This window comes from Melanerpes formicivorus, unplaced genomic scaffold (genome assembly GCF_026170545.1).
Source record: "Melanerpes formicivorus ecotype bairdi unplaced genomic scaffold, bMelFor1.0.p_v2 SCAF_43, whole genome shotgun sequence".
Taxonomy (NCBI): Eukaryota; Metazoa; Chordata; class Aves; order Piciformes; family Picidae; genus Melanerpes; species Melanerpes formicivorus.
The window spans coordinates 3,244,494-3,266,183 of record NW_027142395.1 but is presented as its reverse complement, the minus strand read 5'-3'; the positions used below and the strand labels follow the sequence as shown (position 1 = coordinate 3,266,183).

Genomic DNA, 21,690 nt, shown 5'->3' with positions numbered 1-21,690 from the left:
AGCTGGGGTTGCTTAGCCTGGAGAAGAGGAGACTCAGGGGTGACCTTATTGCTCTCTTACAGCTACCTGAAGGGGGGTTGTAGCCAGGTGGATGTTGGTCTCTTCTCTCAGGCAACCAGCACCAGAACAAGAGGACACAGTCTCAAGGTGTGCCAGGGGAGGTTCAGAGTGGATGTTCGGAGAGAGTGATTGCCCATTGGAATGGGCTGCCCGGGGAGGTGGTGGAGTCACCATCATTGGAGGTGTTCAGGAGGAGACTTGATGGGGTGCTTGGTGCCATGGGTTATTTGTTTAGGTGGGTTGGATTGGTTGATGGGTTGGACACGATGATCTTGAAGTTCTCTTCCAACCTGGTTTATTCTATTCACTGAAATAATGAGAAAAATCATGATTTTACTTGTCAAAAGTCAGAACACGATATAAACTGCTTTGCTTCAACTAGCAAACTACTTAGGCTTCCTGTGTATTAATGAGGGAGGCACTTTGAGTTGTTTTCAGAGCTGAAGAGACTAAATTAAGCTTTTAGAAAAAAAATATTATAGCCACTTCATAATCATGGAACGGATTTTATATTACTGCACAGAGGTAAATTCCTTCTCATTCCTGGAAATGAACACAAGTACAGGGAAAAAAAAAAGTCAGACAGGTTAAGGCATCAAATGGTTTTCAATTAATAGAGTATTCAAAAGTCAGTAAGATGAGCTTCTGCATATATTTGCCTTTTTCATCCCTTTCCTTTTATGGTGTCCATTACTTAGCAGGTATTAAGAGCAAGCCACAAAACATACAGAGAAACTAACAGCAGTGGCAATTTTGTGCATTGTTTTTCTTGAAAAGCATTAATTTGAATAGATATTTATGTAAACTGTTTTAATAACTAGACACTTATGCAGGCAAGAGTAGGGTAAAGAAGAAGATTCAAGGTAGAGATATTTGGTGACACTCTCGAATGTTTGCAAGTTTGCTCTTTTCCAGAACACTTTGTAGAAAATCAAAATTCAAAAAGCTTTTGGAGAGACCAGCTTAGAAAGATCATCTGCCATCAGCCAAGTGATGTTCAGTAGGGAGGACTTCAAAAGATTTTAAAAACCCAGAAAGACAAGAGAACATCTGTCTTCCCAGGGTCTTTCTTGCCTGTAGAGCACCTGCTAGCACAGAGAGATGAGAGTTTATTCATTGTTCCTGTCAAAGGCGCCCCAGTGGGATCTCTGTGTTTAATAAGTACCTCACTAGGAAAAAATCTAGACTGACTGAAGGGTGTCCAGAGAACAGTTGTTTGCCATGACGGAAAGGGAGAGCAACACCTTACCTCAAGATCTTGGATTCTGAGGAGGAAACACTAGAAGAGATTGTACACAAATATGGAATCTGATTTCAGGATTAGGAACAGTCAGGCATTTGTTTCATCTGAGAATATTTAGACCCTGCCTCAGTGTATGTATGGATTAGATAGTCTCTTGACATCTCTTGTGCTCTCTTTCCATGCTTATTTGAAACCACTGCAGCTGTTTTTCCATTTGAATAATTTCACAAAACATAACCCAGATGAAATTGTGTCAAGTTAATGCTATGTGGTCATGCTTGTGTTTCCAAACCAAGCAAACAAACAACAAAAAAAAAGGCATAACCCTGGGAGCAAGTGACAGCTGGAATGCAGGAAACCAAGATCTGAGATGTAAAAGTCTGAATATAAAGTTTTTTTCTTTTCCCAAAAGAGGTGAAGGCCTCATTTTGAGCCATTAGTCATAAAATTGTCACATTCCAAGTATGCAGTGCTAATACTTGTGTTTCCATATAAAATGCTCATGTATGAATTCTCAGAAATGATCTGATAACATTCTGGTACTGGTGAGCAGATGGCACCACAAGGAAGTTGAAAGTTGAGGGGTGCTTAAGTTGGCAAGGGCCTGTAGGAGTCATGTTCATGTGGCTGTCCTCAGCTCACTTCACAGAGACTGATGTCTTCCAGCATTTTTTCTCTTCTGTTGTTCAGTTGCTGTGAACAATGGATTTTGAAGAACAGGCCATTAAAGGATTCTTCCTGTTCACTTATGCCAAATGAATACACGTTTATTCCTTGAGTGACAGTTGTTCATTTTGCAGGTGGCTGTTTCATCTTACAGTTATTTGGAGGAAAAGCAGTGGCTAGAAACTATAGCTTCAATTCATTAAATTATTTTTTTTTAATAGGTTTTTCACTTGCTGCAGTCATACTTTGGATCAAGCCAGCTTGTAAATTCAGACCTCCAGCAAAAAGTGGGTGACATCATTACCTGTGTAGGAACCAAACTGTGGTTGGCTAAACGGTAAGATCAAACACCAAGGTACCTATGTTTCTATACATATGCAAGTCTGGGCTGAGGAAGCTATTTAATTTTTTTTTTTGGCAAGGTGAAGAGTTTCATTTCTCTGGAAATACATGACATTTAGATGCCTTACTGGCTTGCTGATTCTTCTAATTGAAATGTTGTTGTTGTTTGTTTTTTAAAAAGCAAGGATGAAAAATGTTAAGTATATTTCACCTGTGTGCATTACTGGCTTTCAGTCTTCTCTTAGCTGATTCTCAGCTGAATTTCATAGTCCAGGGGCTTTTTGGTCTTGGTTTTTTTTTATTAAAGTGTGAGAGAAACTGCCTCCAGAAGCAACCTTTTTGAGGATGAGTGTTGCAGCTGGGGTAAGGAAAACATGCTGCATATACCAGGTTCTTATGTCACTGTTTTTTCTTTGACCTTTACAAAAAGTTAGTAGAAAAATGTCATAGCAATTGTTGAAACTATCAAAAGTTTTCAGCTGCCTTCAAACAATCCAAGATAATCTATTGGAAAAATCCAAGGTAGTTTTTTGGAAATAGGTTTCTCCAGAAGTATCTTCAGGTGACCTACTTACTGCAGTCAATACTGCCATACTTCAGATTGCCTACAGACCTGAGGTTTAATTTTTTAAAATGTACTCTAATTTTTAAAAAATGTTTTCAAAAATTCCCATCAAAATCTTCAGAGGATTCAGAGAGCAGAAGTCCTTGTGCAGGTGAATACAGTTTGCACAGTGAGGGGATGGTCACGGTGCAGTCTAGTGTGGATCTCTGGTTAAACCGATCATCAGAAGCAAAATCCTAAGTGACTCGTAGCAGGGGAGTGACCAGTGGGTTCAGTTTTTCTGCCAGTGTCAGCTGAGTTGGAGTAATCAAGATGTAGCAGATCTTGGAGAGTTACAGAAGTGTCTCCTGAGATGGTGGGAGTGCTGATACAGCAGATGAAACTTGATGTAAATAATTGTGAAATGAGGCACATGAATAAAGCAATCTGGGCTCTTGGGGAAAGAGTCATTGACCAGGCAGATCTTTTTTTGCTTGGAAAAAAATCATCCTGATACTTGGTAGAGCCTAAGAGGGGAGGGAGCAAATACAACAAAGCAGAAAACACACTTATGTTTGTGTATTGATCCATGTTGTGTTTTTGAATGTTGTGTAAATGCCAGAGAAGATACAGTAAAAATGAGGAGCAATAAAAAGACATGACGACAAACAAGTATAGAATAGTTTCTAGATGGGGAATGCCTAAATAGATTATGAGTTTTTTTAGCCTGGAAAAGCAACAGCAGAGGGATGACACAGAAAGAAAACATGCTATGAGTCACATGGAATGAGGGAACCTGGATAAGGGAACAGAGTGCACTGTCAGCAAGTTTGCTGATGACACAATTCTGGGTGGAGTGGCTGAGAATCAGGAGGGCTGTGCAGCAAGACTTAGGCTGGAGAGTTGGGCAGGGAGAAATTGAATGAAATTCAGCAAGGGCAAGTGTAGAGTCTTGCACCTGGGAAAGAGCAACCCCATGGATCAGTAAAGTTTGGGGACTGACCTGTTGGAGAGCAGTGAAGGGGAAAAGGACGTGGGGGTCCTAGTGGATGGAAGGTTGAGCATGAGCCAGCAGTGTACTCTTGTGGCCAAGAAGGCCACTGTCATTCTGGGATGTATTAGAAGGGATGTGATTAGCAGGTCGAGAGAGGTTCTCCTCCCTCTCTATTCTGTCCTAGTGAGGCTGCATCTAGAATATTGTGTCCAGTTCTGGGCCCCTCACTTCAAGAAGGACCTCAGGGAACTGCTTGAAAGAGTCCAGCACAGAGCCACAAAAATGATTAAGGGAGTGGAATATCTTCCTTATGAGGAGAGACTGAGGGAGCTGGGGCTCTTTAGTTTGGAGAAGAAGAGACTAAGGGGTCACCCCTGAGTCTCCTCCAGGCTAAGCAACCCCAGCTCCCTCAGCCTCTCCTCATAGGGCTTGTGTTCCAAGCCCCTCACCAACTTTGTTGCCCTTCTCTGGACATGCTCCAGCAAGTCAACATCCTTCCTAAACTGACTGGCCGCCAGCTGGATGTGGCACCATTCACCACCACTCTCTGGGCTCGGCCCTCCAGACAGTTCCTAACCCATCGCAGTGTGCTCCTGTCCAAGCCATGGGCTGACAGCTTGGCCAGGAGTTTGCTGTGGGGGACAGTGTCAAAAGCCTTGCTGAAGTCCAGGTAGACTACATCCACAGGCCTCCCCACATCCACCAGGCGGGTCACCTGATCATTGCCGTGGGGTCACTAAGTATGTAGATATAACAGATGGCTCAAGAAATTCTTCAACAACCTTGAAGGCTGAGAGAGTGGTTTTAGCAAGTGTCATTGTTCATGTTCTTCTGTTGCCTGTGCATCTGCTTTCTGCCCTAGACATGATGGTGGATTTGGTGGAGCTTTTGGCTTGACTCAGCATAAGAATTTTTAAGTCTTAAGATGGGAATGTTAATTTACTTAAATCCATTGATACTGTTAAAAAGAACAAACCCAAATGTGGGAAACTAAATTCAGTGGAAAGATAGCAATGCTAAATATTTCAAACTTCTGTCTTATGGCAGCAAATATGTGAGGGACAGGCTCTACTGATTACAGATTTTAAATACTCTTGCTTTCCAAGTATTTTTTCAGAACTAGCCTTTTTAATACATCAGTCACACAGAATCATGGACTGTTGGGGGTTGGAAGGGACCTCCAGAGATCATGGTGTCCAACCCACCTGACAAAGCAGGATCACCTAGGGCAGGCGACACAGGAACTAATACAGGTTGGCTTTGAAAGTCTCTAGAGAAGGAGACTCTACAACCCCACTGGGCAGCCTGTTCCAGTGCTCCATCAACCTCACGGTAGAGAAGTTTCTCCTCACGTTGAAGTGGAACTTTCTGTGTCCTAGCTTATATCCATTATTCCTTGTCATATTTTGTCATACCCATATTCCACTCATATTAGTTTTGCCTTTTAACATTTATATATTATGATTTCCAGCAATGAAACCTTAGTGTATGGTTTAGGTATTTATCTGAAGACATAAATTTTATCTTCCACTTTCCTGTAAAAAGCCGCAGCTGTATATGCTAATATTAACCTTCTGTCAGTAGCATGTTTTCGTTTTGTCAGCTTTTATAGCTTCCTTTTCATATTCAGTCATTCTCAGTCATGCAGTTAATCCTATGTGTAAATATTTGTCACAAAAACAAGCATACAGGTTTGCAAGTTGGGCCATTTGGTTATTTTACAGACAGAAACTCTTTTTGGAAATGTGTAATATACTTCAGCATTCTTTCTGAGCCCATACAGCTCTGTGTTGTTTGGCACACTTTGAGCTAAGGCATGTTTTCTCTTTCCTTTCTCTCTTCCCCACCCCCTTAATTTCAAAGTCTAAAAAAGGCAAGTAAAATATACATGACCTATATGGTAACCAAATTAACTTCCATGTATATTTTTAAATTACGACTACTAATAATAATAAATCTGAAAATTTTTGCTTGCCTCTTCACTTTCGTGCTTGATAAATATATTCTGTTTGGTTTGATTGTAAAAGGCACAAAAAAACTCCTCAGGAAACAAAACAAGTGAAAATATTAAAATAAATTGTCTTTTCTGTTGCAGCTTCATTATTCCTGTTCAGTATCTTTGTTGATGATCTGGATGAGGGGACTGAGTCCACCAGACGACACCAAGTTGGGAGTAGGTGTTGATCTGTTAGAGGTTAGAAGAGCTCTGCAGAGAGACCTTGCCAGCCTGGCCAGATGACCAGAGTCCAACAGGATGGCATTCAACAAGTCCAAGTCCCAGGTGCTGCGCTGTGGTCACAAGAACCCAATGCAGTGCCACAGGCTGGTGTTGGAGTGGCTGGAGAGCAGCCAGGCAGAAAGAGACCTGGGAGTACTGGTTGATAGTAGGCTGAACATGAGCCTGCAGTGTGGCCAAGAAGGCCAATGGCATCCTGGCCTGGATCAGGAACAGTGTGGCCAGCAGGAGCAGGGTCCTTGTGCCTCTGGACTCAGCACTGGTTAGGCCAGACCTTGAGTCCTGTGTCCAATTCTGGGCCCCTCAGTTTAGGAAAGATGTTGAGTTGCTGGAATGTGTCCAGAGAAGGGCAACGAAGTTGGTGAGGGGTTTGGAGCACAGCCCTATGAGGAGAGGCTGAGGGAGCTGGGGTTGCTTAGCCTGGAGAAGAGGAGGCTCAGGGGAGACCTTATTGCTGTCTACAACTCCATGAAGGGAGGTTGTAGCCAAGTGGGGGTTGGTCTCTTCTCCCAGGCAACCAGCACCAGAACAAGAGGACACAGTCTCAAGCTGCACCAGGGGAGGTTTAGGCTTGAGGTGAGGAGAAAGTTCTTCCCAGAAAGAGAGATTGGCCATTGGAATGTGCTGCCCAGGGAGGTGTTGGAGTCACCATCCCTGGAGGTGTTCAAGAGGGGATTGGACGTGGCACTTGGTGCCATGGCCTAGTAGTCATGAGGTGTTGGGTGACAGGTTGGAGTGATGATCTTTGAGGTCTTTTCCAACCTCCTTTACTCTATGGTTCTGTTATTTATATTTTGGTGTGCGGGGCTCAACACCTGTTCTATGATAGATGGTGAGTATCAGGGATTTTGTTGTTTTCCCTTTTTATTGTTTTAAAGGAGTTTCATGAGGTTGCTTGACAACTGGATTGTGAAACTTGCTAAGTTCATCTGTGCAGTTCTCTGGGTGCTGGGAGAGCCTCTCAGGAAACTAGCACTTCACCTATGCCCTATTTGGTTTCTTGGTATGCATCTGCTGCTGGTGACTGGCTGGACCCTTGGTCCACATGCAGTCATTTTTACACTCTCCCTGTTCAGGCAATGAGAGTAGGCATCTGTAGTGGGTTGAGAGAGAAGGCCTAGCTTTCCCTCCCCCACAAAGAGGAAAAAAAAATACAGGAATGAAATTCCCTCCTCTGGACAGAGGAGGGTTCCCCCTCTGTACCCCCTTTCTCCCCCTACCTCCCTTTTTTCCCAAAAAGGGCTGGAGAGAGAGAAAAGGTAATTAATAAGGATGAAATTTTGTTAGGCCTCAAAGCACATGCAAGGATTAGTCCTCTTATCTGTTATCCAAGGTCAGCTCCGGCTAGTTGCTCAGAAGCAGACAGGCTGGAAAGGCAGAAGAGACTGGAACAGAGACAGACTCAAACTGAAATAAAACTTAAAGTTGCATTTTACCTATCTACCAATGAAATTCGTTCAGACCTGTCTTTGTTTTCAAAATATTCAGCCAGAGTGTGCCAGCACTGTCCCTTTCTTAAAGGCACAGCCTCAATCGGTCACACACTTCCTGTGTGCTATAAAGCAAACATCCCTGAGAAATTGAGTTGCAAAATTTTGGATTGCGTAAGTAGTTCTTGAACAACAAAGCTCAGTTGCCATGTGTATGTGTCTGGAGGATAGATTATTGTTCAAGTCTTCACTGAACTAGGTGAGACGAGATTTTTTTTGTTTCTTTGAGTTTGGGATTGTTTGGGTTTTTTTTTTTTTTTGCATTTTCAGGGCCAGAATGTCATTTCCTTCCATCAAAATGTTCTGGTATAGAACAGCTCAAGAACTTATTGCACATTCCCTCTAACATACTAACCTCTCTCCTTCACTCCCCCACCTGATTTTGCTTTAGAGAATGAAATGATGGCACACATTCCCCAAACTGAGTTTTATAAAACATTCACTTCTTCAACTGATACTTTCTGTCTGTTGTGAAGACAACAGGTGAAAAAAAAATGCCTTCACCTTCCTTGGATTTTGTTTGTTGCGGTTTTTTTTATTATATCTTCAAAGTACTAACTTATTTGGAGTATTCAAAAGCAACCTGCCTTCCATCCATGTCTCGAGGTGATGCTTGAAACTTTCCACTTTACTTGCAGATTTATACTTAAGTTGGTGTTTTGGTTTTGTTTCAGTGTTGTTGGTTGTTGTTTTTTTGTCTAAGCTGGTTTAATGATGTTACAGCTTCTCCCAGTTTCTTTCATGTTTTGCAAGTCAGGGAGATGCAGGGTGTTAGAGAAGAACAGAAACTAAAAAAAAACAGAACAGAATTAACCAGGTTGGAAAGGACCTTCGAGATCGAGTCCAACCTATCACCCAACACCATCTAATCAACTAAACCATGGCACCAAGCGCCCCATCCAGTCTCCTCTTAAACACCTCCAGTGATGGTGACTCCACCACCTCCCTGGGCAGCACATTCCAATGGCCAATCTCTTTCTGTGAAGAACTTCTTCCTAACATCCACTCTGAACCTCCCCTGGTGCAGTTTGAGACTGTGTCCTATTGTTCTGATGCTGGTTGCCTGGGAGAAGAGACCAACCCCCTCCTGGCTACAACCTTGCTTCAGGCAGTTGTACAGAGCAAGCAGTAAGGTCTCCCCTGAGCCTCCTCTTCTCCAGGCTAAACAACCCCAGCTCCCTCAGCCTCTCCTCACAGGGCTCTGCTCCAAACCCCTCACCAACTTCATTGCCCTTCTCTGGTCACCCTCCAGCAACTCAACATCTTTCCTAAACTGAGGGGCCCAGAACTGGACACAGGACTCAAGGTGTGGCCTAACCAGTGCTGAGTACAGGGGCACAATGACTTCCCTGCTCCTGCTGGCCACACTGTTCCTGATCCAGGCCAGGATGCCATTGGCCTTCTTGGCCACGTTGCTGGGCACACTGCTGGCTCATGTTCAGCCCACTATCACCCAGCACCCCCAAATACATTAAATGTGCTTTGTTGGAGAACTTAGGTGATAGAATCAAGTGATGGAAATTAGTCTGATTTTAAAAAATTGTAAATATCTCAAACTAAAGCCTTTGAAAGAGTTCAAAGCTTGTTCATACAAATTAGGAGGGAAAAAAATATGAGTTTGGCTCAACTGTAACCAAGAAGTTACAGGACTAACTCTAGATAAATTCAGAAAGCTGAAAGGGCTGCCTTTGGAGCTGTTAATTTGTTCTACCGAAGTCCTGGAAATAACTGTCTTGTTTCATTTGTAGCCTTTGGCATGGCAAAGTGCTGGTGTTGGAAAATTTGTGAAATCATGTCATTGCACAGCTCTGATGTAGAATGCTGTCTTCCAGTGGCTTTAGTTGTTTTGTTGGTTTTTTTCCACCTTCCTTCTTATTGGAGACCACAGGACAGAGAAAGAGTCTTTGAAGTTCTGCCAGAAATCAAGTAACATACTCTGCTAACCACTAGGCCTGTGTCATTTCTTAGCTGAGAGCTTGTGTGAACTGGGAAAGTTTACTTCTTAGAAGGCTGTTTTTGTGAAACTACTTGTGTGGAACAGCCTTGTGTGAAATGAACTGGCTTTACATTTTGCAAAACAGCACTAATTTGTCTGGAGCAGGCTACCTGCCACGTGTGCACTTAGCTTTATAAGCCAAATATCCCATGCTCTGCAGTCCTGTGGAGGGAAATCTCCCAGGTATTTAATAATACTACAGAATATTGCCACTCCATCAAACCTGTCGTGTCCTGTTTCCTCCCTCTGCTTTTGACAGCACTATGTGGGTGACAGCAGGCAGTCAACCAGTCCAGTCCTAGGTCCTTCCTAGAACAAACTTCATGTGAGATATATTTAGGCAGTCTATGTGGAAAGCATGAATATGGTCTTATGATGAATTCAGGACTTTGTGGCTCAAAGAGTACAACCTGAATATGCCCTTATTCTTCTCATTGCCCCTTTGAAGAGGCAGTGGTAATTGCTAGTGAGCAGGCTATTAAAACATTGGGGCATGCAGGCCTATCTAGATACAGATGCAAGATGTCCATGACTCTGCAGTTTTGCAAGCAAGATCTGTGTGTTTTTTTGAAGTGGGGCATTATTTAGAAGCTGGAAGGAGCTTTATGTACTTTGAAAACAACAAGCAAGCAATCACCAAGGAGAATGTAGAATCATCCTCCTTGGCATACTGGTCCTTCAGATAGTTCCCTTGCCTTTTTCCTCTTCCACTGCAGCAAAATGAACCTTTTTGTCCTTCCAAGGCTGGAGCCTTTGTGTGTGTGCTCCTAAAAAAAAAAAAAAAAGGCAAATTTTATCCAGTTCCAGATGAAAGTGAAGCATACAAATATAAGCAGTTAGTGCATATCAGGTCCACCCATGAGCCCAATTTAGCCTGTTTCGTCTTGGCTTTTGAGAGTGAGTCACAACAGTTACGTCATTGTTCGTAAATGTATTCTTGGAAGCATTCATTTAAATCCTACATGCTTCTATCAGTCTAATTCAGGTTTCTGTGCTGTTCCAAGTCCACTCTTTCACCAGATTTGGTAACAGTATCTAGCTACAAATTGTTTTTTAGGCAGTTGGTGGTTGCTTGTTTTGGAAACTTGCTCTGGGTATCAGAGACTTTTAAACTTTAGACTGAAGTTTAAGATGTACTTTGCATAAGATAAAGAATTATTTCACTCTGGTTTACAGACATACTCCTAACTTAAATATGAATATTCAGGGAATATTAAGAATTGAATAAGGTTCTTTAAGATATTTTCCCTCTACCACTGCAACATTCAAAGTAGGCACAAACCATGTGCAATTACTGGGTTTGGACATAAATCCTCACTCGTATGTGAAAACCTTTTCCAACAAATAAAATTTTTATTAGCTTGCCTTTTTATAGGTGAAACCTCTTATGTAAATGGTGTAAAATTCGTTAAATTTGCACATGGGATTAGTTTGACCTCTACATTTTTTAGAATGCTGTGGGATCACATGCAGTTCTCATTAAGAGAACAAGAAAGAGAACGGACAAGATTATTTTATCAATCTGGTATGCTAAAAAGCAACAACAACAAGACACAGCCTTTCATTATCATTCACCAAGGACAACCAGAGAACAAATCAATTGTTCTTAATAGCTGAAACTCAGGATGTTCTTATTGGCATCACAATGGAAAAAATAATATCTGTTGCTTCTTTTTGAAGCAAAAGATTCTCTGTCCTTACCAGGGAAAAAAAACAGCAACCTAATAGTCTGGCATTGGAACTGGCAGGAAAACTTAAATCACCAGATCAGTGATTTTCCCTTTGGAGAAAATGCCAGCTATAATGTAGGATAAGCTGGGCAAGTCAAGTGGATTGTGTGTATGGTAATTACTCCAAGATCTCAACAGCACCCAAGAAGACAAGCAGATGTGCTGTAACTAGATGTTTGTATTTCTGTGTGGATGTTCCTGCACTTCCAGGAACTCAGCAAGGTTTACTTGGTAGTGTAGGCTTCATTATTGTCTTTTTAAATGCTTGCCATTAAATGTAGATCTGTTGGCTGTGCTGTGCACTGATGTGCTGGTTTTGTATTACATGATTAAAAATGCTATGGACAAAGTTTAATAATTAAATCCATTATTAATGCCCCCTCAAAAAGACAAGAGGCAGCCTGTGCATGTTGATTCACTACTACAGATGTGGGCTTTGAGAGAAAATACATTAAAATGTGAAGGCTGATTTCTAAACAAATATAACCCCAAAACCTTCAGTCTTTAGAGTACTGCAGAAATTGAAAGCTAATAACCAAAACAATGGGAGATTTAATTTTCTAATCAGCTGCTTATTGTATGTGCAGGTGTGAGTTTCATAAGCTTTTTTGTCTCCACCAGTGACAAATCTCTCTGCAGGTGAGATGGGGTCCCTACAAGGCAACCATCTAAGAATAATCTCCTTATGGATAGCCCCCAAATATTATATAGAGTTGCTATATGAAGACTCAAAACACAGAAGATGCACTTCTTGTTGCACTTGGAAGATACTATAGCTGATACAATTGCAGGTCAGGTATCAGAAGAATCTGGCCACCAGAGTAAGATCTCATTAGAGACCAGAGAATGAGTAGGCAGTTAATTAATTGATAATTTTGGAAGTGAAATGAAAGCAGTCACACAAATCGTAAGGACAGTTGTCATCTTATTTGCAAGGCAGTTATGAAATGGCCTTTGAAAGAGTTGCCCTTGTAATCCTGCCAGCACTGGTTTCTTTACCCTGATGCTTAAGAGTGTGTTGTGAAAATTTTGGACAAAACACAGGGAATTTTTAGGTGGATATGCAAGTTGTATAATTTTGACTGAAGTTCTACATTACTTTGATTAATGAGCCACATCCTGTCATCCATTTTTCAGAGGGGGGAGCTGAGAGTAACCAATTGGAGCATGTAGAAGTAGCTAACAGTCATTGAAACACTGCACTTTGAAAAAAATGTTGGTTGTCACCCTGTGTAGTTACATATTGTTCAACTGTGATGTACATGCTGCATATTGTTAGGGAGGAAATTCTGTTACTTGTTCAATAAAATTATATTCTGGTCTGACAAGTAAGTTTAGCTTGTATTCATGAAGCAGCATTGGCTAAAAGATATGAAATCTTTTGGACTCTTCCAAGAGCGCAGAGACTGCAAAACATAAACCTTTTCTGAGACCTTTTACAGAAGTTTTGGTTTAGATACTTCTAAGATTGCCAACTACAGTAGGATAGCTATAGCTAAACTAATTTACAAGAGAGATGTTATGGGTAGTCTTTTAACAGGTATTGATTGGCAGGTTGCATTTGAAATTTGTTAAGTGATTCTTGAGAGTTTGGGCAAATAAGCTTTGATTACGTTGTTAAATGTTTAGTAAATATTGTAAGTTGCTGTATATTTATAGGGCTCGCTCTAATCTTTTGCAACATCTGTTTCCTAATGAGGAAAAATAAGAGCAAAATAAGCTACCTCTTTGGAAAACATTGAATTTCTATTCACTAGAATAACCAAAATCTAATGTTATAAAACATCAACGCAGACAGCTTTGATTTTGTAATTGGTGACTTTGTCTGTCTTACTTATGTAACAAATGCAATACATTAATGTTACTGTTGCTCATGTCTGAGTGAGGTGATGCTCTTTTGGAAAAAGGAATGATCCAGAAAATAGTTGTCATGTTTTCAAGTCATCTTACTTAGTGCTATTGAAAATGGGGAGTTTGAGAAAAGAGCGAGAGTCTGCAAAAGCTCTGCATCAGAATTCTTTGATGCATGCTCTGCATAAAGGTGGGTTGACGTCCTTGTTTATATGTAGAAATCTGATTGTTATGAATGCTGTCCTGTGATGATGTTTAAGGGCCTCTGTAGACCTAAGTGGTCTGAGGAGCAAGAGGTGGTATGTTTAGTTTGTTTAAATCTTTTTTCCCCAGTGTTCTGATGGAATTAAGACCAAATGAGTGAGCTTTCCATGTTCTTTGCTCCTTGTTGTTTTCCTTGGAAGAGGAGGTAATTTGCTCCATAATTCATTAATGTTGATCTTCCTTAAAATAAACAGTAATAGAAGAGAAACTGAAGTTTGGAAGTTAAGCCATGTGTTTCTGATAGATTTGAAACTGTCTATATGAGCAGGGTACACAGGGGGGCTGTGACCACACATTACTGATTTCATCAATAAACACCAGTTTGGTTTGCATCAGATGTGCCATCCAAATTCGGCATGACTTAACTATGAAAGGCGAATCCAACTTTCAAACAACAATATTTGCAGAGCTCCAAGCCCCGCGAGTGTAGGATTGATTTCGTGTTACGAGGACCTAAGCTGCAATCGCTGCAGTAAAGGCAGTAAATGCAGAACAGAACTCAAAGTGGTCTCAGTGCTTCTGTAGGTAGGTGAAACCAGCTGGAGCAAAATGCAGTATTGCACACGGAACTTTGGAACCTGCCCTGTCAGATTTACATCTACAGAGAGGGAATATCCCCTGAAGGGTACACTTCCTGATTCACCTACCAGGCAGTTCCTTGTTGAAAACAGATAGCTTATTGTTACTCCAGTCTGTAAGTGCTTAACCTGGACCTCTTCAAAGTCATTTGAACAGGAACCTGTGATTTTAAAAGGACAATTTAGTTCCCTTAACCTTTTTCTCTTTAAACAAAAAAAAAAAAAACAAACAAAACCCCAAACCAAACCCAAATGTAACAAAACAAAAAAAGCCTGGATTCTAGTGGATAACAAAATATTTCCTCCTGCCAGAACTGAAAAAGAAATAGCAAAGAAATCTGTCCACCTTATCTCTAATTACCTGTTCATCATTAGTGATAAGAAATTGGCTGGGTTTGGAAGACTTCATTAATGATTTCGATACTGGAATTCAGAGCACCCTGATGAAGTTTGCTGAAGACACAAAATTGAGTGGGGAAGTTGATACCCCACAAGGGAGAGCCACCCTCCAGGAAGATCTTGACAGGATAGTCAAGAAGGAACTTGTTACGGGGTATCTTAAACCGTGGAGTTGAATGATCAGAGGACTGGAAAACCTGTCATATGAAGGAAGGCTGAGAGAACTGGGTTTGTTCAGCCTTGAAAAGACTTAGGGGAGACCTCATAACCATGTACAGTTACATAAGGGGCAGTTATCACAAGGAGGGAGACTCCCTTTATACACAGAGTCTCATGGCAAAGACCATGGGTAATGGGCACAAGTTGCTACTGGGGAGAATTGAACTGGATGTCAGAAAAATTCTTTTTCACCATTCAAAGTATTAGACACTGGAATAAAAAGAGGTGATGGATTCCCCTACAGTTCAAGGCCCAGCTTGACAGAGTGCTGGGCCATCTTATTTAAACTATATTCTTACCCTGAAAGGTTGAACTAGATGATACTTGATGTCCCTTCCAAGCTTCTATTCTATGACTCTATGACTTTTCAAGATCTAATTGAGAAATCAGCCTCAGTGTGTCAGAATGGGGAATTGGCACCTGTGTTTCCAGGTTTGGCTACTGTTCAGCCACACCTACCTAAAATAAAACTTCTTTATAAGAAGTGTTTCCAACCCCCATGCTGAAGGTACTTTTAGGCTGGAGCTCTGGATAGTTAAAAAAAAAGTACATGTAGACCCTTTAAAACCCTCAGTCCCTCAACCTTTTTGACTTGTGTTCTTTTCAGTCACCTTATATCTTCTGTGGAGCTTCATAATGATCTAGTAGGGACACAACAGCTCCTCCTGTCAGTGTTTGTTCTCCTTAATTAAATTAGATACGTGTTTCTTCTGGGCATTGTTCTTTCTGAGCAGTTATCTTTTCCAACTACCTGTGCCTCTAAAGGTTGCAGGTGTCTTTTTCCCCTCTGCCCAGCAAGACTGTGATGGTGCTTATTCTGTACATGTTACTTGGAGCAGATAGCCTTTGACCTCTCTTCAGTTAGATGTGTTGAAGTATTCTGCAGTATTGGCTGTTGGCACAATTTAACTCAGTGATCATCTGTGAGCTGGTTTTTATTTCCACATGAAAGTAAAGGTCCAAGTACAGCATGAGGAGGGTGTGCTAGAAACTGGGGGATGAGATACTAAGAGCAGTAAGGTTCCTGGAGTGGACTGGCTATAAACACTGTATCCAATGGGAAGGAAACAATGTTAACTTATGAAAGCTGTGCTTTAAAGCATCTAGATACAGTATGTAGGGTGGCTATGGAGTCTTTGGTACCAGTTGCTTGACTCCAGAGAGAGGCTGTTGACACACCACCCTACTTCTGCTAAGGTAGAAAAAACTTGGCATTGCTGTGGATCTCAGTGCTGACATCACTAGCCTGCTCTTAGTTCCTATGTGTAGAAGTATGAATACTGTTTCAAGAGCCATTTTATATTTCTGTGTGGACATACCCTTAGATATGAGAGGACTAGCCATCTCTAGCTCTATCCTGCTGGGAGTCACATACAGTTTATCATTTGGACTGAGTATATGATGTATTTGTTTCCATTAATATCCAGGTTGGAAGGGAAATGAACTAATTTTGGGATTTGGACAAGAAAAGGAATGCTGTTCCAGATGCCTGCGGCTCCCACCCTTGCTACTGCTGTGACTAATGTTTGGAGACAGAGTTCCTCAAACCTTGTTTATCAGAACACCACTTTATTTGAGTATCTGTGTTAATAAATATCTTGTAATCTTCCCACGCATTGCTGAAGCTGTGCACGAACAGGTCACCTTAAATACTGTGCAGTGCATCATTTGAAATGTTCAACATGCGGGTTTTGGCTGTCAGGTCTGTTAGGCAAATCACAGTTCAATTGTCTTCAAGACTGAGCTTTCTGCTAGAGTCTGAACACCTCTGCAATTTCTTGGTTTTGGAAAAGTGAATTTCCTGTTGTGTCCATCTGCAACATACAGCTGATAATTCACTAGCATCACCAGAACAATGGAGCCAGCCAAGAACAAACATTTGGCCTGTTTTATGCTAGAAAAGCTTCATTTCAGAATCAAAGCATGCATGTGTGCATACTCAAAATAAGCTGGACCAGAATAAGAAAACATGTCAGTTTTGTGGTTGTCACCTTTTCAGTAGAGGTTTCATCAGCCATATTTTTCTTAAGGCACAGTCTGTACTTTGGAAATTTTCCTTCCAGTGAAGTGACTGACTAACGAGTCTTCCATTTTTCAACTAGGCTGAAGTGCAGTAGGCTTATCGTGTTCCACCTTTTAACTGAAATTGGTCATGGAGGCTTTCATCCATTTTATGAATACTTGTGAGAGGTCTCTCAGTTTCTTTTTCTTATAGAATAGAATTAACCAGGTTGGAAAAGACCTTTGAGATTATCGAGTCCAACCTATCACCCAACACCATCTAATCAACTAAACCATGGCACCAAGTGCCTCATCCAGTCTCTTCTTAAACACTTCCATGGATGGTGACTCCACCACCTCCCTGGGCAGCACATTCCAACGGCCAATCTCTCATTCTGGGAAGAACTTCTTCCTAACATCCAGTCTAAACCTCCCCTGGTGCAGCTTGAGACTGTGCTCTCTTGTTCTGGGGCTGGTTGCCTGGGAGAAGAGCCCAGCCTCCCTTCAGGTAGTTGTCGACAGCAAAGCCTTTGACTGATGACTCTTGTGGGTTGAACTCCTGAGCCTATGAGTATTTTCGGTGGTGTTTTCACACAGATTTGTGAAGAACTGGGGTAGCAAGTAGCTTTCTGAGGCACAGAAGAGAAGTTCACTTAATGCGGAATAAAAGTTAGTCTTCCTAATACAGCCCATCAAAAATAGGTCATCTTAAAACTGTTTTGGCTTCTTATGGTATCATTTCTTATTGACAGGCACCTTCTTTGCAGGCTCTTGTATTTTAAGGCATGTGGTACACAGCAAGCATGGAGAAGTTTTAGGAGGTGTTCTGTATTAGTTCATGAGAAAGTGTCTGAAAAGCTTCTGTTTATACAAAGCCAGATCTTGGTTGCATGTAGTACCGTGTGTTATGGCCTGATATTGTAGGCCATAAACCAGTACATAAGTAATTTAGGCTTATTATGGAGTTTATTACTGAAGGTGTGAGCAGTGTTTGTGGTACAAGTTGTCTCTTAACAGGATCATGGGCAAATGCAGCTGCCAGATTTCTACGCAGCTGCCTCAGCCTTGTCATTTTTATGTTGTGATCGCATAATCTGATTTGAAAAGGACTTGTTCTTGAATTTTAAAGATGGTACCGAGTCAAGAGTGTTTCTTGGAACACTTTTAATTAAAAAATTGTTGAAACCATTTCAAATGTCAAGATAAGCCCACAAAGAAAGTGCCAGATAAAATAAAAGTGATATACTGAATGGAATTAGTCATACTTTAAGCTTGTGCTGCTTGATTCTTGAAGTTATTGTTTCTGTGCAATTCCCAGTGGACTCATTAGAATAAGTTCTGTGTTTTGAGCTGGATTTCCTGTTTGTTCATGTATTAAATTATATTGTAAGAAAAGCTTTCCTGCCTGAAATGTACCCTGATAATAATACAAAGAAAAAATAAGATGTTACCTGGTAATAACATAGAGAAAATGGCTATCGTTTGGAACTTGAAGAGTTAGGGCAGAAAGTAGTGTTCCACACCCCAAATCCCTACTCTTCTTGTCCAGAGGAAAAGAATAATGTAGTTTTTAAAACATACATGCTTCTGTGATCTTCAGCAGAACAGTGAGAGAGCTGTGGCCATTAAAAGATGTAGTAGGTACCTTGCAAAGGGAGTGTTGACTTCTTTGGACTGCAATAATACAACCTGAAGACTGATTTTTTGGTTTTGCAGTTAGTTACACAGATGATTGATAAACCAAGCAAGGACATATCAGTTGCCAGGGCAAGCTAAGTCAGCCAATACTAATGAAATGTATAAACTGCCATTTGACAAAAGGGGTGGAGGAAGGGTATTGCCATCCTGTTAGAGAAACTGTCATTCAGAATGGACTGGGAACTGAAGCTGAGACAACCTGGCCTAATTGTTTTGTATACGTAGTCTAATCAGAAGATCAGTATTTGATCTCCACTAGTTAAGTAAAATAGACACCATGCTGGTTTGTTTCACTGCTGTTTCTGAGCATGGGTGTTACAATGATTTAATCTTTAGTAATTTGATTTTTCCAGGCCAAATCCATGTTTGGTGACCAGAGCTGCCTACCTTGATGTGCTTGTGATGCTGTGTACTCATCTGGGAAAGTTTCAAAAGCAAGGTAAGTTCACCATACTTTCTGTAAAATGGATGGAATATCTGTGGTGAAATTTCTGAGCCGTGTTGAATCTAGAGAAACAATAATATATTGCTTGTAGTCATGGCATTTGTTGAATGCTGGAGTCCTCTAGCTGCTCTTTATAAAAATACTCTTTATGCTGCCTTGGGTAGAGCTATTCTTGGGGATTGTTTATGAGAAGAAAGAGATACAGCTCCATGTCAAAGCTTGAAGCTATAATCTTGTAGTATTCCTAATCCTAGAATTGTGTAACAACAAAGCCTTATCCTTCTAGTGTTTCACATTGGTTTTCTCCTCCAAAGTTGTAAATATAAACAAAACCCAAAGCCCAGAATATTGCTATTTTAACTTTTCTTGAAAACCACAGAGAGTTTCCCTCAGGAGATGCCTGAAAGCATTTCAGAGAAATTGTGTTTTCTTCTCTAGAAGTTGTATAAGGAATTCTGAGAGATTCTTTATATTTCTTTAACTCCTGTTGATTTTTTTTTATCACTGTCAAGCTTTTGAAAGAGCAGCAGAACTATAGGTGGTTTTAATGGTGCAGAATGTTGCTCTGCAACACTTTGTAAACAATAAGCAAAACAAAGATAGGGAAGGAAGGGATACCCTTTCAAGTGTGACTGTGCAGAGGCAATCTTCAGTCAGCTGTAACTAACTTCCTTGTGCACTTCTTTTGTTCATTTCTTATGAACAAGTGAGTAATAAATTACCTTGGCAGCCCAGGAAGGCAATTAAAGAATAGATCTTTATTTCAGATAGTCTTGTTTGGGCTGCTTTTAATTTTAAAACCAATTATCTTTCCTTTTTTTTTTCTTTGCTTAGACATTTGGTAGAAGTAGTTACATTTTAATTCTGTAATTGCTATTTGTGTGCTTTCTTGTGAATGGACAGTTGAAATAGCAACAGTTGTCAGAAAAATTAATTGATAAACCTATGAAATGAAGGATCTAGCCCTTATGATGGAAGCATAGGCATACAGGAAATGTGGGACAGGTGAATTCCAGAGAGCAGAAGAAGATAGGTTTATTGGGGACTGTAGGAGATGGGTCTGAACTCTTGCAGTCATTCCTCTCTCATGGATTCCAGTGTTGGTGATTTTGAAAGGGCTGCATGCTTTAAAGGAAATAATGCACTCCCCCTATTGCTATAATGTAAATACAGCATTTCTCTAGGGATACCTTTTTTCCCTGCTCTTTAATGTTTAAGTAAACTATGTTTGTTATCAATAATTCTTATGTTACAATAGATATTTACTTATTTTTGTTATTTATACAAAGTAAACTTTCTTAAATCCTGAGATGCCATTGGGCCTAGTGATTATCCTTGGCAATGTATGTAAAATTGTAGCTATGTATCACATCTACAAAATAAAAACCAGCTTTCAAAGCCCCCTTCAACTACAGCTGGGTTCCTTACCCTTATTTTAATTTGAGAACTTCTTCATTAGAGATAGATCCTTAATTATTACACTTCTGTTAACTATTATCCTCTGTGTCTGTTTGTATCCTTTGTAGTATGAAGCTTTAAACTAGATTCAGTGGGGGGGAAGGGGAAAAACCAGGCTTGCTGGAAACAAGCCTGGGATGCTTGAGAGGTGGTGTGCCAACTTCACTGCTACTTCAGGGGAGATAGGGGATAATGAGCTATGTGTTAGGGAAGATGCAAGAGCCAGCAAGGAGACATCAGCACATACAGGGCTCACTGATAGGTTGGTGGCCAAGGAGGTGGCCAGGAGGGGTCAGAGGCAGGAGTGAAAACGAATGGGTTAACACCCTCTCTGAAATGCTTATAGAGCAGTGCACAGAGCATGGGGAGTAAGCAGGAGGAGTTGGAGATCTGCATTAGGCTGCATGACTATGATATAATTGGAATCACTGAAACATGGTGGGACAGCTCCCATGACTGGAGTGTTGACATGGATGGCTATGTACTCTTCAGGAAAGATAGACCAACAAGGTGAGGGGGTGGTGTTGCTCTCTACATGTGAGAGCAACTGGAATGTGTTGAGTTCTGCCTGGGGGGGGTGGGGGGGTAGAACAGGTGGAAAGCTTGTGGGTAAGAATTAAGGGATGTGGAAAGGGAGGTGAAACTGTTGTGGGTGTCTACTATAGACCACCAAATCTAGCAGAAGATGCTGATGAGGCTACAGTCAGCTGGACATTGCCTCTAGAACACACTCCTTGGTACTCATGGGTGACTTCAATTACCCTAGTATTTGCTGGAAAGCCCACACAGCCAGGCACAGCCAGTCCAAAAGGCTCTTGCAGTGTGTCAGTGATAACTTCTTGATGCAGGGAGTGGAGGAGCCAACAAGGAGAGGCACACTGCTGGACCTTGTATTAACTAATAGAGAAGGACTGGTTGGGGATGTTAAGGTCAGGAACAGCCTTGGTGACAGTGATCATGACATGGTGGAGCTTAGTATTATACAGGGTAGAAGCAGGGCAGTAAGTAGGACCCTGGACTTCCACAGGGTTAACTTTGTGCTCCTCAGAGATATACTTGCAGGCATCCCATGGGCTAAGACTGGAGGGTAAAGGAGCCCAATAACCTGAGCCAGTTTTTAAATGCCACTTCCTCCAAGCCCAAGATAGGTGTGTTCCATTGAGTAAAAAATGGGGTAGATGTGCCAGGAGACCTGCATGGATGAGCAAGGAGATTCTGAAGGAAATCTCATGGAAGAAAGAAACATACAGTGCATGGAAGAAGGGACTTGCCACTTTGGAGAACTATAGAGAAGTTGCCAGGGCATGCAGGGAAGCAACAAGGAAGACCAAAGCCCTCTTGGAACTGAAACTGGCAAAGGAAGTTAAAGAGAACAAGAAGGGCTGCTTCAAATACATCAGTAGGAAAAGGAAGAATAGGGCAAGTGTGGGCCCACTGCTGAATGAGGAGGCAGCCCTGAGAAATGAGGATGCAGAG

At 41.2% G+C, this 21,690-nt stretch overlaps 1 protein-coding gene across 4 annotated transcripts in view; it reads left to right on the top strand.

The window, feature by feature from the left end:
• The window catches only part of THADA (THADA armadillo repeat containing), a 183,847-nt gene that overhangs the window by 107,558 nt on the left and 54,599 nt on the right, over nt 1–21,690 (top strand). For all 4 annotated transcript variants that reach the window (XM_068158835.1, XM_068158837.1, XM_068158834.1 and 1 more), the window contains exons 30-31: nt 2,191–2,306; nt 18,665–18,750. In XM_068158835.1, the coding sequence (XP_068014936.1) occupies nt 2,191–2,306; nt 18,665–18,750 (202 nt within the window). The remainder of the gene's footprint in view (nt 1–2,190; nt 2,307–18,664; nt 18,751–21,690) is intronic.